At 41.5% G+C, this 17,115-nt stretch overlaps 1 protein-coding gene across 5 annotated transcripts in view; it reads right to left on the bottom strand.

Annotated features, from left to right (window-relative positions):
• Nucleotides 1-17,115, bottom strand: part of FAM178B (family with sequence similarity 178 member B) — a 160,289-nt gene that overhangs the window by 80,626 nt on the left and 62,548 nt on the right. For all 5 annotated transcript variants that reach the window (XM_072633788.1, XM_072633784.1, XM_072633789.1 and 2 more), the window contains one exon: nt 16,925-17,009. In XM_072633788.1, the coding sequence (XP_072489889.1) occupies nt 16,925-17,009 (85 nt within the window). The remainder of the gene's footprint in view (nt 1-16,924; nt 17,010-17,115) is intronic.

The following is a 17,115-nucleotide window of genomic DNA, read 5'->3' as shown; positions in this document are numbered from 1 at the left end:
AAGAATGAAAAGTGAGAGGAAGAGGAATATACTAGGAGAAGGGTGAGGAAGGATAGGAAAAATTCTCTCACATAATCTGGGTGAGTAACTAAAAGCCTATATAAACCAAGATAAAAATGTGGGAGGAGTGGGTAACATTTGAACCTCACTTTCATCAGAACTGGTCAAAAGACGGAATAATACACACACACAGACACATACACACAGAGTTGGGTACAGAAATACATTTCACTCAATAGGAAAACAGGAGGGAAAGGGAGAAAGATTATTGTTGTTGTGTTTGTCCTTTGTTCTCAAAGAGGATCATGACATCAAGATGATGACATGACTTGTAGTTGACTTTGATTTGAGGGAGGGAGGGCTGTGCAAGGTCACCAATCTCACTTTCTTCTCTTGAGCCATCTGGATCCAGTGGCCTGATATTCATCAGGATGACTGGAGATGGCCCAAGATGCAATGGGAGACCCTGGCCCTTTCAAGCTAAAGGTCTTATCACATTCCTACTTTGAGTGAGATACAACACTCAATGAATAGGCTTCTTTAAGTAGTTACTCAAGGGATGGCCCCTTTAATAAAAAAAAAAAAGAGAGGAAGACCCTTAGGTATAAAAAGGGATTAGTTTTTAAGCCAAGCAAACTCTATCTGGCAAAGTTGACAAAAAAATGAAAATGTTGGAGAGGTTACGGGAAAACAAGTTTGTTAATGCATTATTGGTAAAGTGCGAACTGGTACAGCCATTCGGGAAAGCAATTTGGAACTGTGCCCAAAAACCTGTACATACTCTTTGCCCAGTGATATCACTACTAGGTCTATACCCCATAGAAATTTTTTAAAGGAGAGGAAGAAAAGGACCTACATGTACGAGAGAATGCCCATAGCAGCTCTCTTTGTGCTCAAGAAAATAAAACAAAGGTGCAGTCTTCATTCCTGTTTGGGTTTCCTTCTTGACTCTCTGGCCTTTTTCTTCCATGACAAAGAAGCCTCCTCAGTCTGGAAGTTCACTCTACCCTTGGATTTCTCACACTGGAAATCCTTTCTATTCCTGAAGCCCCTTTGTCTGGTTTCTCCCAGGAGTCCATTTTAAGGAAAATACCTAAGCTAGTCATGTCATCATTCTTCTCCAGGTTCCTTGACTCTGGACTTTCTCTACCATGGCCCCACCTTGGTACCTTCACCTATCTACTGCTCAGCTTTTTGGTTTCTTTTTATATGCTGTCTGCCCCCAGTAGAACATAAGCTCCTTCTAATGTGGAAATATGTTTTACCTTATTGCACATGTATAACCTATATCAGATCGCTTACTGTCTTGGGGAGGAAGAAGAGGAAGGAGGGAGAAAAATTTGGAACTCAAAATCTTTCAAAAACTTAATGTTGGAAATTGTCTTTACATGTAATTGGAAAAAATAAAATATTATTAAAAAGGAAAATAAGAATATAAGCTCCTTGAGAGCATGTCTTTCTTATCTTTCTTTCTGATTATTTGTATTCTCAGCAATTAGCACAGAGCCTGGCATAGTATAACCACTTAATAAATGCTTGTTGACTTGACTTGACTTGATAAAGAACTGGAAATTGAGAGCGTGCTCATCAATTAGGGAATAGCTGAAGAAGTTATATAGTATATGGTATATAGATATGATGAAGGGATGGTTTCAGAGGAACCTGGAAAGACTTATACGAACTGATGCAAAATGAAGTGAGGAGAAGTAAGAGAATAATTTATATGACAACAAAAATATGGTGAAGGTAACTTTGAAAGACTTAAGAATTCTCATCAATGCAATGACCAATCATGACTCCAGAGGACTCACAATGAAATATGCTATCAACTCCTGATGGTGAGGTCATCAAACCAAGAATGTAGCTTGAGACCTTTTTTTTGACAGGCCTAGTGTGAGAATTTATTTTGCTTGACTAAATAAAAAGGGGCATTTCTTTTTCTTGTTTTCTCAGTGAGGGAGAAAGGACAGAAAGAGGATGGAGTTAAGGTGGATTTTTATTTATTGTGAAAACTAAAATTTAATTTTAAAAAAGACTCAAACCACATCCTGATGGGGTTATGGAACTCTTGCTGGACCCCTAAAAGGAAAAGACTTTGTCTTTCAATACCACCCAGCCCCTGAAATTTCCCACACATTTCTACCTAGACACTTGGTTGGTTGGTTGTTGTCTTTCATTCTTGAAGAGGATCAAAATGGTATCACTATGCTAGAGTCAAGTTTCAATGTGTCCAACTGTGGCTGATCAGACCAATACAAGCTCGGAATGTTCTACCACAGATAAGTCTCACGTGAACATTTGGGGTGGATACTCTAAATCTGAACATCCTGCGTTTCCTTTGAGCTGTTTCAATTCTGCTTTGCTCATACAGCACAGTACCCTTTCTGATGTGGGCAAGCCATGCTGAGTGGTCCTGTGGCAGTGTCTCCCATGCCACACAATCAATTCCAAAAGCTCATAAGAGAGATCTAGAGAGTGTCCTTGTATCACTTCTTCTGATCACCACATGAACACTTGCCCTGTGTGTCTTTTTGGCAAGTGTTTACATTCAAACAATGTGGCCAGTCTATTGGAGTTGCGCTCTCTAAAGCAGAGTGTGAATGTTTGGCTGTTTAGTTCAATTAAGGACCTCAGTGTCTGGTACCTTATCCTGCCAGATGATCTTCAGAATCTTCCTAAGACAAGTCAAATGGAAACGATTCAGTTTCCTGGCATGGTGTTGGTAGACTGTCCATGTTTCACAGGCATACAACAATAAGGTCAGCACAATGGCTCTATAGACCTTCAGTTTGGTAGTCAGTCTAATACCTCTTCTCTCCCATTCTTTCCTTCAGAGCTTCTCAAACACTGAGCTAGCTCTGGCAATATGTGTGTCAACCTCATTATCAATGTGTACATCCCTGGAAAGTACATTACCAAGGTAAGTGAGCTTATCCACAGCATTCAAAACTTCTCTATTTGCTGCAACCAATGGTTTCACATATGGGTGATGTGGTGGTGGTTGATGGAGCCCCTGTGTTTTCTTGGTGTTAATTGTTAGGCCAAAATTAGCACAAGCAGCTGAGAACTGATCCACACTTTGTTGCATCTCAGTTTCAGAGGTTGCATTGAGTGCACAATCATCCACAATCATGCACTAACACTCCCTCCACTTTGGTCTTGGCTTGTAGCCTTTTCGAATTGAAGAATTTACCATCAGTTGACCTTGATGCCATGTTCATCCTCATTGAAAGCATTTGATAACATGGCTGAAAACATTATGCTAAGAAGCATGAGAGCGATCACATGGCCTTGTTTCACTCCACTGGTGACTGGGAAGGCATGAAAGCACTGTCCATTATCTCATCATGAAACAGACACTTAGATACTTAATAATCCTTTTAACTTCCCTTTCACTGTGGCTATTGGACCACTTAACTCCTTTCATTGTCTACAACTGACCTACCCCAGGTTACTTGCTACTCCTTAATCCCATCTGGCTCTTCTCACAGTCTCTTTTGTATAAAAGAATCAGTCCCATCCTCATCAAATTCAAAGACTCACTAGAAACTCTGCTGGCTCCTATTGGTGTCACAATACTGCAGATTTACGAGAAATCTTGATCTCCTAACTAGTGTTATGATGAAACCTCAATATTTTGGATGGAAGGCTTGAGTGGTCAAATTCTTACCAGGCAGATCCCCTGTACCCTCGCATTTGGAGATCCAAAGTGCAAAGATCCCATCTTCTGCAAGAGGTTTTTTCCAGTTGTTTCCCCCACTCTAACTCCTACCCAGGACTTTCCCTCTAAGAACAACTTCTATTTACTAGCATAGTGCTTGGTATAGAGTAGGCACTCAATAAATGCTTGTTGGCTGACTAAATGACAAGTGGTCTATAAAAGGGAAAGGTGTTCTTCACCTTTCTGGGGGTCATGAATCCCTTTGGCAGTCTGATAAAGCCTATGAGACCCTTCTCAGAATTTAAATAATCGAAGGAAATGCAAAGTTTCAATTAGAGGTCAATGAAAATAAAGAGATAATTTTTTTTGTTTCCATCCAAGTTCATGAACCTCCTGAAGTCTAAACACAGATCCTCTGGGGATTTGTGGAGCCCAGGTTAAGATCTTCTGCTACAGAGGTTTAAACTGTACCCCGGTCTTAACAGAAACACATACTTGAAAAAAACACAGTGTTCAGATTCTCATCATTTCCTCCCTTTGGACGTGCTCCTTAAGTCTTGCATGTTATTTTATATTATTTCTTCCTTCTTTGCTCCTGTTGGCTCTCCTTTATTTTAAAACTTCTGCCTACTTGCCACAGGTAGTAAAGCCTTTCCTCTTGTAGCCCTGTCAGTCTCTCCACAGGCCTCCCCCTTTCATATCTTCTTCTCTACATGTTATAGCGTACCTGGGTTTTTTTTATACTGTAATGCATTCCCAGGTCACCTCCCCTGTCCTCTGTAATTTACACCACTGCCTGGTGTCACTTAACACCAACAGCATTTCAGGGCCCCCAGTGCGTAGAATAAAGTTGCATTGTACAATCCAGTGGAACCACTCCTTCCTTTCCACTTGTGAACTCCCCCTAAGGGGATTTGCAGACTGTTCTCCAGGCTCTTCTTTGCTGCCTTGTATTCTACCGAGAACATATCCAGTTCCTTTAGACAACACCCACTCTGACCCTGCTTTCATTTCTGTTGCTTTTCTTGGGGCTCTTTGGAGAAATCAATGAGTTCTGTGTAAAGCCAGAATTTTGTCTGGGAGACAAAGAGTGAACCATCCCTTCCAGGTTTACAAAGAATCAAAAGCGCTTGAGAGACATTGCACTAAACTAGAAAGCCTCCCAGGGATACCTAGAAGAGTGGGCCCAAGTTCTCATGAAGATATGGATTTTAAATTGAGTCACAAGGTTCATTATTAATCTCTGGAATAGTGAATAAGCTAAGCACTTTTAGGTTCATTGATGTTGCGATTCCCTCCATTTCTAAAATGCATTGCCTGTCTACCACTTAGTCTTACAGAATGGAGCAGGGCTCAGAGGGGTTACCTCACTTATCCAGAGTTTCAGGCTAGAGGTAGGATTTGAATCCAGGTTCTCCCTACTCCAAATCCAAGACTCTATCCACTACACCACACTGCCCCATTGATTTCTAGAATAATTCTAAACAAATAACAGAAATAACAAGGCATGGATTCTCAAATAGAAGTTTGAACTTTAAAAAAAATTTGATAACTAAATTTCAATGTAATTGGGTTACTCTGCAATCTTATTAAATTTTATGCATTAAAATATCATTCTGATAAAAAGTCTTTAGCCTTCACTAGGCTATAAAAAGTGTTCATGAAAGAAAAAAGTATAAGAACTCCAGTTCTAGGGTATCTCTCCCACCCCGACAACTAAGCAGAGGCAACAGGTATTGTTCAACTGAGCAAGGAAGCACGTTCTAAATTGCTGTAGAGTCTGTAGGGGAAATCATTTCTGCTCGACAATTCAATCAAAATTCTTGAAAATTGTTATTGATGTATGGATCTCTAGTTGTGTCATCGTTCACAACTGTCCATCAAACAAATATCAGTGATCTGTCCAAAAAAAAAATGTCAAGCAGGGAGCTCCTTATTATCTTTTTAAAAGTGTTTTGAGATGCTTGAGGTGAAATGACATTACTCCACTGCTGCTTCCCATTCTGTATAAAAGACTTAGTACACAAAGCAATGGAACACACCGAATGAGCCGAACAAAAGTCCCTACAATGTACACTGTGATCTGTGTTGGTATGCAATCCTTCAATTAAAGGTATCATCATAATTTCCAGGTCCGGAGTCAGCAAAGAGGTAGTAAATATTGTCAGCTCCATTAGACAAAAAGTACTCAAAGAATTTGGTTGATCTGGGGGAGAAAAACAACCTGGCTAGTCCTCCTATCACTAGCTGGCACCGTCTCCTTTCCCTGGGGTATTGGTTAGACAGTGTTTCTGAAAATATTCATAGAAGTTCCTCCGAAACAAACACTCTGTTCTAGAAATTATTTTGTTTCCAAATATGGGATTTGTTTGGGCTAGGTTAGAATGCAGCTATACTTCACTTTGGACAACAGATACTTTCTCAAATTGTGTATGATGCAGGCTGGCCCACCGTCTTACATGACATTTGCAGAACTCCACCCCATGCCAAAGCTATAGCCACTGCCCAAACCACCATTTTCAAAGCCTGCAATTCCCACCACTGGAACTGTTCAGCACTTAAAACTAAAACTGCTCCTCTCTGTCGAAGCTATTGTCCCTCTTGTAAAAGGGCCTTTGGGAACTTGGCAAACAATGGTAACAGCTCTAAGTGATGCAACTGTTTGGTGGTGCCTTCAAATAATAAAACCTACCCATAAACACTATGGCGCTTCAGAGTACTCCTTCACCAGAAAAACAAACCCAAGACCTACTCTTTCTCACTGGAGGGAGGGGCCCACCCACACAAGCTTCTTGGTATCTTTTCTACCATGTTGAAGAACATTATGGTGATGGTAATAGTGATGGCCCATTTAATCCATGATCCTCTACTACAAGGTTGAAGGACAGAAAGCCTGGGGTATGTTACAATTACCCCTAAAAACATTAAGGGTGGCAAAAGCAAAGCGTGTGTCATGGATAAAATGACCAATTAAACCCACTGCTCAAATGAGTTCATGGCGGGAGTATTTAATGCCTCTTGAGAGAGCTGGCCCCTATACTTTTCCCCTCTTTCATTTTCCCTCTGACATGAAGAGTTCCGGGAACTTCCCACATTCACCTTCCACCCTGCTGCTTCCTACTGAATTACAGACTATCCCCTTATCATTACAAAGCTGTTTATTAGCTGTGTAGGGAGCACTAACTCTTCCTGAAGAGATCTTTCCTATTTTATTTTCAAATCTGTTACTATCCATTGTCATTCCAATGCATGTCCACAGAACTCCAGAATATCCCATCTCACCTCCTTCCAGACTTGGACCATCCTTGCTCTAATATCAATCTAACATCAATCAATCAATCACGAAGAACTTAGTAAACCTGTGTCCAGTATTTCAGCTATGAGTAGAATACCTAAGTTAAGTAACAGAACTGGTCAATCTACTGTTCTAAAACCCCTTCAGAAACCATCTGAAAGTTGCTGCTTACATCAATTGCCTCCTTTAGAAAGGAGAAACAAGAAGTCCTGTCTAAGACAAGGGAAAAGAGAAGCAGCTGTTACCAAAGAGTCTCTCATATGACAAAAACTCTCAATATTACCATGCTGAGCTGACTGTACCAAAGGCCAGGACAGAAAGTTTCAAGATCCTTTCATTCAAGCCTAAATCCCCGCCCCAATCCCCGCCCCCCCCCCCCCCCCCTTTCTTAAGCAATCCAATTTTCTGTCACTTGAGGGGTGTTGTTTTTTTTAATGTGGATCGTTTTCTTGGATGCAAAAAGTACTTACTCCAGGAATTTAGTTATTTTTACACCTTTTCTTCACTTCCCACCAAAATCTCACTTTCTGGCACCATAAAGAGCTCCTCTAGAGATTATTACAAATGCTAAAATAAGGGATTAAGATTTCTGATAGGGAAAGAACAGTTAGGCAGGTGAATTCCCTGGGGAGCTTTTACTAACACTGATAGTATCAGAAGAAGAATTCCTTCAGCACAAATGTTCCCTACTGCCCTTCAGCTATAAAATGGGACCATTCTACCTTCTGAGAAATTATAAATATTAATTCAAAAGAGGCAAAAACGAAGCCAAACGTACAAAATCTAAAGATAAGATATCCAGATTAAAATTTTTTTTCTTTATATCCTGGTGCTCAGTACAGTGTAAGACATATAGTTAATAATAAATGCTTGCTAATTGAATTATTAGAGTATTAAGAATTTACATATATGGATTCATTAGCCATTTATGATGCGATCTTACCTTCCATCTATTCTGTATAATAATAACTGCATATGCCTTCTATGTTCTTAGCTATTTATGTTGTCTCCTTCCTTAGATTATGAGCTACTGGAGAGCAGAGATTGTTTTCTCAGACACATATTTAGCACTACTGTGCTTATTAAATGCTTTTCCACTGATCTGCTGCATTCCGAAGGTGCTTAAGAGAAGCAGAGAAAGGCACAGCTGAGTGGTCCAGTGGATAGAGCCCTGGTCCTGGAGTCAGGAGAACCTGTATTCAAATTGGGCCTCAGACACCAACTAGTTGTGTGACCCTGGGCAAATCCCTTAAACCTGATTGTCTCAAAAAAAAAAAAAAAGAAAAAGAAAAAAGAAGCAGCAGCAGAGAATCCAGATCCAGGGAGGAAAGTCCTACTATACATCCCAGCCCATCAGCTCAACAATATTTAAAGTCTTGTGATCAGCTCTGAGCTGTTTGGGGAAGGACATTAATAAACTGAAGGGAATCCAGCAGATGGGGAAGAGCCTTGCAACCAAGGTGTGAGAAGAGCTTAAGAAATAGGAGATGCTTAATTCAGAGAAGTATTAAGGAATATGATGACAGTCACCTTCAAGTATTTCAGGGCTGTCAAAAGGAAGGGGATTTAGACTGTTTTCTACTTGGCCTCAGAAGGCACAAATAGAACTAATGGATAGAAACCAAATATAGATAGATTTAGGATTGAGGTAAAGAAAATTTTGCTAACAATTCTTATTGTTCAATTATTATCAGTTACATCCCACTCTTTGTGACCTCATTTGGGGATTCTCTTGGCAAAGATACTGGGGCACATTGCCATTTTCTTCTCCAGCTCATTTGGAGAAGAGAAAACAGAGGCAAACAAGGTTAAGTGACTTGCCCAGGGGTCACATAGCTAGTAAGTCTCTGAGGCAGGATTTGAATTCAGGAAGATGACTCTTCATGACTCTAGGCCCGGTGCTCTGTGCACTATGGTGCCACCTAGCACATCATATGCTCCTCATATGATATTCCATCTCCAATCTCTATGCTTCTACAAATGGTTGTCCCTCATGCCTGGAACGTGCTCCTTTTGCTTCAGAGAATCCCTAGTTTTCTTAAGAATCAGTTTAGGCCCCACTATCTACACGATGTCTTTCCTTATTCCTCATAGCTCTTTCTCTCCCCCTCCCAAACAATTACTTTTTATTTATTTTAAATATAGGGAGAGGAGGTTGATCAGGGGGCCTCTGATTAATTAAATGTCTCCAATTATCTTGATAAAATTATAAGGTATGGAAATTTGTTAGAAGAAAGCACCTCCCATGGAACTACATATTTACTCTGGCTCCTGGCTAAGAGATATCCATTTTGCTGGGATGACAAAGTAAATGCAGATTGGTCCCTTGGACTGGGGAGATTGCGTAAAAACTGGTGGGTGACTAAACTTCATGGAGAACAGATTCTTGTGTAAGAATCTCCCCTCCTTACTGATCTTTAAGACCAGTAGAAATGATTCTACCCCTCTCTTTTTGGTTTGTTTTCCAAGGCTTTCTCTCCTTTGGACTTTGTGCCAAAGAGAGGGGATTTCTCTCCCCTCTCTCTTCCTACTCCCCAGGAAATGGCAACTTGCTTAAAGTGCATGTCAATCTTGATCAACCTGTAGTTTGTCTAGGTAGCCTTGGGATCCCTGACTGCCTTCTGCTGTTTCCTTCCCTGAACACAGGTCAGCAACCAGCCATCCAGAGAAATTCAATCCTAATCTTGTTGAGTCAGGTTCCAGATGTCCAATAGGAGGGAATTTCTATAGGAGCGTGCTTCCACAATTGGGAGAACTGCCCCTTCAAGAGGAGCCTTCAGCTAAAGTACTGAAGAAAGTCATGCTCTGCTTGTCATGAGAAATGAACCTATTAATGCAAAAACCTATTTAGAGGCCCTCCCCCCCAAGGATTTTTTTTACCCCTACAAAGAGTATAATAAATGTGTTATCCTTTTCTATATATGCTAATGCTCACTTACACATGTTATGGATCTTAAGCCCTTTCTCTGGTGAAGGAAATAGACTTATTTTTATATCTGACACTTACATTGGGTACTGAATGCTTTTCTAAAAAGGACCCTGTTGGTCACATTTTGCTGAGATCCTAGTTATGAACCACACCTAAACTTTTTTTTAGAGGTTTCCCCCAAGTGGGTCCCTAGAGTTAGTAGGTGAAAGAGCTGTAGAGAGAGCAAAGCTCAATTCCCCTATCTGAGATCAGAAACCATGTGAATAATGTGAATGCAAGTCCATGTGAGGCCAAATCCAGAACTCCTAGTAGGAGGGGAATGTCCTCCCGGGCTGTAAGCCTCTCTCTCTCTGCCTCTCTCACACACTCTCTCATACTCATACACACACACACACACACACACACACACACACACACACACACACACACACACACACACACACACACTTGAAGGGTATCTCCTCCTAGACTCCTGAGGGCAAGGATTGTTCCCCATTTGTCCTTATATTCCCCAGCACCTAGCACAAGAACAGGCAAATGTTTAATAAACGTTTGTTAAGTGATTGATTGACCTTGTGTGAATTACTTAGGTCTCTGAGCCTCAATTTTTTCAGCTGTAAAATGGGGATAATGGTAGCACCAATTTCACAGGATTTTCCTAATGCTTAAATGAGATCACATGTATAAAATGCTCTGCAAACTGTAAAGCACTCCATAATGGAAAGCTCTTGTTATAATTAAATCCCAGAAAATGGCCATTTACAATTCTCTAAAACTATGGAGTCAAAGTCTTCTAAATAAAAGGCTTGCACTTTCTCCCCTGCTAAGAGAAAAATATAACAATCCAATAACAACTGTGTCCCTGATGGAAAAGGCAAAGAAAGGCAAGATGCTGCTTCTAATCCTGCTGGAGGAAAGTCATAAGATAACGCAAATGAGCAAAGGAGAAAAGGAAGTTCTATGTTCTTTAAAAGGGCAGGCATGCTGCAAAGGAGACTGCAGCCGACAGAAAAGGGCAGCATGGGCTTTGAGGGCAAGGGTTATGAACAGAGAGAATGCAGGGATTGTTACTAGTGAACAGAAGTGAAGTGAACAGAACAGACTAATGGGGGGGCGGGGGGAGAGGGAATGAGAAAACTGGAATATTTTACTTGTCAGGCCATTGCCCCAATGCAGTTACCTTCCCCAAAGAGGAAAGACAAGAGGGAGAAATAATTTATGGTATATCATCTCAGTCCTTTCCAGTAATTCTACACTCACTGACTTCCTACCTCTTTCTAGGCAGAGATAGTTCCAAATGTTCCTTCAGTTCCCCATCATTTCTCCTACTTATATTTGCAGCAAATAACTTAGCCTTCCAATTTCCTGAGCAGACTTGAGGCTGTCCAACAGGTACTCCAACTCTTCTCCAATCACTCTCTCCCACTCCCCTCCTACCGCTCACTTCTTACTAAGGCTAACCGTGCTGGTTCCCTACTGCCTCCATAAACAGGACCTTAGTTTTGTGTCATCCCATCTCTTTCATGCATCATCAAACATGACTGGAATATATAAAGTGCTTTCAATTTTACAAATGTTTTCCTCACAGTCATGTGAAGTAAACAGTGCAAAGAGGATCACTGAGTCACAGACTGAGTGGCAGAAACTCTCTCATTTGAGAGAAAAGGAAAGTGAAGCCAAGAAAGGGCAATGATTTGCTCCACGTTACACAATGAGGAATCATCAGGACCAGGGCTCTTTCCACTACACTATCGTGCCTACAACAGGCTATGGTGGAAAGCTGCCACATAAGAAAGGACCTGGATTCAAATCTTGCCTCTGAACTTTGTAACTGTGACCTTGGGAAAAGTGACAATCTCCCTAGACCCTCGTTTTGCTCATCCATCCATAAAATGGGGGAGGGGGGTAGCAAAAGGGTTTGAATTCATGGCCTCTGAGGTCCCTTCCACCTCTGATCGCCTGATGACACCATGTCCAGAGCTCTTATCATGCCCTGCTGCCGCCCCTTCCACTGCCTGCTCTCCATATGCCTTAATGCTAATTCAGGTCTCCCTAGTGCCCCTTCCATGCTAACCAGCCAGTGTTCCATCCTGCTTACTTCAACTAACATCCAGACTTCCTCCATCACTTCACCACCCACTCACCTACCTCATCTTTCAACAGAAAGGGCTCTAAGGTCAAACTCGTAAATCACCAAATCTCCGAAGAATCACCAAATTCTTCTATGCAATTCAATAGTCATTAAGCACTTACTTTGCATAGAGGTAGATAACAAAATATAAAGTCCCTACCCCAACTGCCACACCTACATCCCTTTCTCTTTTCTTTCTACGCTCTTCCTTCTTCAATCTCATTCTGTTCTACAACTACCATGATTATCTTTTAAATGGTTACCAAGTCAATAATTGCAACCTTGATCCATGCTCCAGGATCCTCCTAAAACTATCTCTGCCTAAATTCCCCACCAGCAACTGAAACACATTTGTCCAAAACCAAACTTACTTATGTTTTCCTTAAAACTTGATTTTCCTTCTGACCACTATTTCCATTAGCAATGGACACCAATAACCCAGTCTCTTTGTGGTTTGTAACTCTTCCCTGTCTTTCCCTCTTCCTTTAATATCAATTCAGTTGCAAAGTCCTGTGGATTCTAATGCTGCTGTACCACAGACCTCACATAGACCCTGAACGCCATCTGCTCGGACCATTTCAATAACTTCCTTAAAAGCCTTCCTTCTCTTTCCAGCCAACTTCCATACTACTACTAGGTTTATCTTCTTGGATGTACCCGATCATATCATTCCTCACCTCAAAATGGTGCCCTATCACTTACTGAGCAAAATTTAAATCCCTTACCATGGGACACTCCCCAAGCCCAGAATGTTTCCTCTTCATCTCCACCCAGTGGACTCTTTAGCTATTCAAGGCCCTTCACAACTTGTTTCTACCCTAATTTGTCAACGTCTTCTCAGACTACTTCTTTCCATATAATCTCTGCTGTAGCCAAAGTGCATTACCATGATCCCCCACCAATGACTTTTGCTTTACTGCTTCCTTGACTCAGTTCACAATATTCTCAATACCTAGTATGCTCATTGCTGTTAAATTCCTACCCATTCTTTAAAGATCAGCTAAAATACCCTACTCCAAGAAGCTTCCAAATTTTTTCTACTAAGTAATAACTTTCCCCCTTGACTTCAGAGAGTACTTTATTTGCACTTAATTTCAGCATCAGTGTGTAATTTGTTTTACAATTATTTTTCTGTGTGTAACACCTATCTCTCTAGGACTAAAAGCTCCATGAGGGAATCAATATCTGTATCTTCCCTTTGAAAAGGCAGTGAACTGGGGGGAGGGGAGAAAATTTAGAACTCAAAATCTTATAAAAGTGAATGATGAAAGCTAAAAAAAAAGAAAGAAAAGGTAGTGAACTTAACAGTAGAAGACCAATGATAAATTGGTCAGATGGATATCTGTAAATCCTTATCTATAACTTTATTAGCAATATGCTTTAATTACATGATAGATCAGGTAGGCAAGAACTGCGAACAAAAGTAGAAACTAGAAGCACCTAACAAGGAAATACAGGAAGGAAGTAAAAGGCTTGGCTGCTGCCTTTGCCTCCACCAACTCCCTTGTACCCTGACCTTGTGGAATTCTAAGACTATTAGGTACAGGGCCAAGCTCCCCAAACATGGCTGGTTCTTATCAGATCAAAGCAGACGGAGACCCTAACCCTGTACTCAAGGGATAGTTTACAAGATGGAAGGTAGGGTTCAGATCTTCATCAGCCGTACAGAGGAAATCAAGTGTCCATTATCCCTGGGGACCTCATGGGAGTCAGACATAGAACCCTCTGGAGATGGGAGGTTTTAGGGGAAGCATTACATGGGGGATAAAAGTTTTTCTGGATGAATGTGGAAGTACAACCTGTATAGTACTTGCTTTTGTTACAGTCATAAATTAGCTTAAATGCATAGTGGTGATGGATTGTAGGGTTCATGAAAAGTGGTCCCATCCTGGTCTATTAAAGCAAGGAAAGTTTACTGGAAGCACTTCAATTTATACAAAGTATCCCAAATCTTTAACATCAATCAGTACCACATTTCCAGGTGCATTACTGAAATTTCTACCCTCAGAGCAGATAGGGCAGAGATCAAGGTTCTCTGCTGTACCAAATCCCCTTACAACAGTTCAGTGGGGCCAGTGTGGAAGGCAGATAGGAAATCATGTCTTACAATGGACTACTGAGAATTGAACAAGGTGATCATTCTCATAGCCTCCAAGGTCCTATATGGAACCTGACATGGGTACAGTGGTTAAGATCAGTGATTTCCTGAGAGGTAAGGAGTCTGGGCTTTCAGTGGATTTAGCTTTGGGTTGCCTAGATAGCCTGAAACTGCCCTATGGGAGGAGAAAGAGCAATTTATCATTTACATAGTCTCTCTCTAAGAGTTTTGCCAAGTAGTTAGAAGCCTAGAAAATCAATGGCTAGACATCAAAGAAGACCTTCCTATCAGGGCAAAACTAATGGCAGAATTTTGCTGATGCAAACTACCTCTCCCCCCCCCCCCCACCCCCATTGCACCTTCAAGTGGGACATTCAGCATTCACCACACTTGGACACTCTAGCTGAATAAAAAAATGCTAATGGAAAATGTTATCCATGCCACTGCCATTCCTAACTAAATACATCTCTATTTCAGTCATTTGGGGTAAAGCTGCCCTGCTCTGGTGGGCATGGGACCATCTTATTCCTTTATCCAGTGATAAAGTGTCAGCCACCACCCTGGACCATCGAGGTTTCCAGCCTTCCCTCCATCACAATGGTTATATGTCCCTTAGGACATGATTGGCCCAGGACAAGCAAGTGACTTTTGCCAAACAGCTGTCATTTCCACTTTGACCATTGCACTGCCATATCTACCTGGCATGCCTTTACAACTGTAACTGCACTGACCAACCACCCTTACATCTGTTCCACCTCTATTCTTCTGCTCAGGGGAATCATTTCACATTCAGGGATATGCAGGATGGGGCCAAATCTCAGGGTCCTTTCATTTTGCTCTATCACCATCAGGCAACAGACTTCACTGAGCACTAGAATGGAATTCTCAAAAACCAGCTTTGTTTGATGGTTCCTGGCTTTGCTAAATGGACTGACTTCCTTGCAGAAATGTTGCCCACCCTCAGCGACTACCACCTCACTAAAGGGGTTAGAGCTCTCTAGGCTAGAATCTCCTCAACACCAGTCATAGGTTGGAAGGAGCAGATGGCCTTTGGACCAGATGAAGTCCGGTGGATCCTTATTAGGTATCTACAAGACATATTCTGATAGTTGTAGTCTAATAAAAGAGGCTGTTTTGTTTTTGCCCATTTGCCTTGTTGAATCAATGTCGACAAATCCTGTGCTTAGGATCAGTGGGCAACTGGCCCAGAACACCTCCCCAGTGCCAATGCCAGCCTGGCAGCCTCCAAGGTTTTTAATTGCTCAGTCTCTCCCCTCTGTTTAAGTCCAAGAGTAGGCCTGAAAAAAGAGGAAAGGCCCATAGTCTCAGCCTAAATTCAGCAGCGTTTCCTAAGCCTTTCATGTGCAACCTGATTCCACAGAAGTCCAAGAAAAAGGCACACCCTTGCAACCTGCAAATTCAACCATTCAAAATCAGAAAAGGGCAAGCCCTTACACTGCATAGTCTCTTTTATAGCCCCTAACATCCTGTATTTTCACCTAGTAGATGGAGGTAGGGTGGAGGATGACTCACTTGAGCAAGCGTCCTCTGCTGCCCCCTGCTACAGGAGGAAGAACTTGAAATCAAGTACAGTAATCCATGTGTAAGTTTCTCCACACCTGGAGATCATTCAAAGCCTAAGAGCTCGTTTCAGTCTATATTCCAGCTTCAGGGAACAAATTTGGAGAGATTAGAAACCTATAAGTCCCAGGCTAAAGGCACTAATTAGCACCCACACTGAGCTGCGATGCTACCAAACCAGATTTTCACTACCAAAAAAGCTACAAGTCAAAAATAATTTCTCTCTCAATCTCTCTTTTATCTTGTGTATCTCCACTCATCCTGCCACCACCCTAGATCAGGCCTCATCATTCCTTTCCTGGATTACTGCAGCAGTCTCTTAATTAGTCTCCCTGCCTTAGTAATAAAAGCTGGTATTTATACAGTGCCTACTACATGCTCATCACTGTTCTAAGTAAGCACTTTATCTGATTTGATCCTCACAACAACCCAGGGAAATCTGTGCTATTTTTTCACAAATTGAGAAAACTGAGGCAAAAAGAGATTAAGTGACTTGCCCAAAATCATAATCTAACAAATATCTGAGGCTGGATTTGAACTCAAGCCCTTCCCAGTCTCCAAGTCCAGCACTCCATCCTACTAGCTGACTTCCAGGTTTCTCCCCTCTTCAATCCATCCTCCTCACAGCTGTCAAAATAATGCTCCTAAAATAAAACAAAAGCCTGGTCATGTCACTCACCCTACTTACAAAGAGCTTTGGTGGCTCTTAACTGCCTCTAGGATCAAACACAAACTCCAGTTTAGCACTTGAAGCCCTCCAGAATTTGGCTCCAACCTTATACACTCTTATTATCCAGCCTAACTGGAGACTCTCCTCATTTTGCACAGACACAGGTGCCTTGGTACAAGATATTACCCCATGCTAGGAATGCATTCTTTCCTCCCCCTCTTAAAATCCCAAGGAGCTTCCTTCAAGACTCAGTTAAACTGCCACCTCCTCCAGCAGGCCCTTCGCTGTGAATGCCTCCCAGGTTCTGAAATCACCTTGCCTTTACTTTACATGTGCTTTGTATGTACTTAAACGAGTATGTGTTGTCATAAGCTCTCTGAAGCACAAGCTGTCACTTCTGTCTTAGCATCCTTAATCCTAGCGCAGTGCATGGCATATAGCAGACCTTTGGTTAAACTGAACTCATGAATCAGGGTTATGGAGATTAATCAATGTGTTCAGGCTGATGATAGGTCTTTCATACATGAAATACATGTGCACATCCACATACAATACTAACCAACTTGCCGGGAGATTTGATGCATGCTGAGATTCCACAGGACATGGAAGGCTCCTGTTGACGTCTCTAATGGCCATGCCAAGAGCTGGTAAGAGGAAAAAATAAGTTAACAGATATTCCTATGTGATACTCCACTTCAAGCCCCTTATGAAGGAGCTCGGTATTCTTTCTACAGAGAAGCAAGTATATAT

The sequence above is a fragment of the Notamacropus eugenii genome, chromosome 1 (genome assembly GCF_028372415.1).
Source record: "Notamacropus eugenii isolate mMacEug1 chromosome 1, mMacEug1.pri_v2, whole genome shotgun sequence".
NCBI lineage: Eukaryota > Metazoa > Chordata > Mammalia > Diprotodontia > Macropodidae > Notamacropus > Notamacropus eugenii.
Note: the sequence above shows the minus strand (reverse complement) of the source record. Positions and strands in the feature narration are given on the sequence as shown.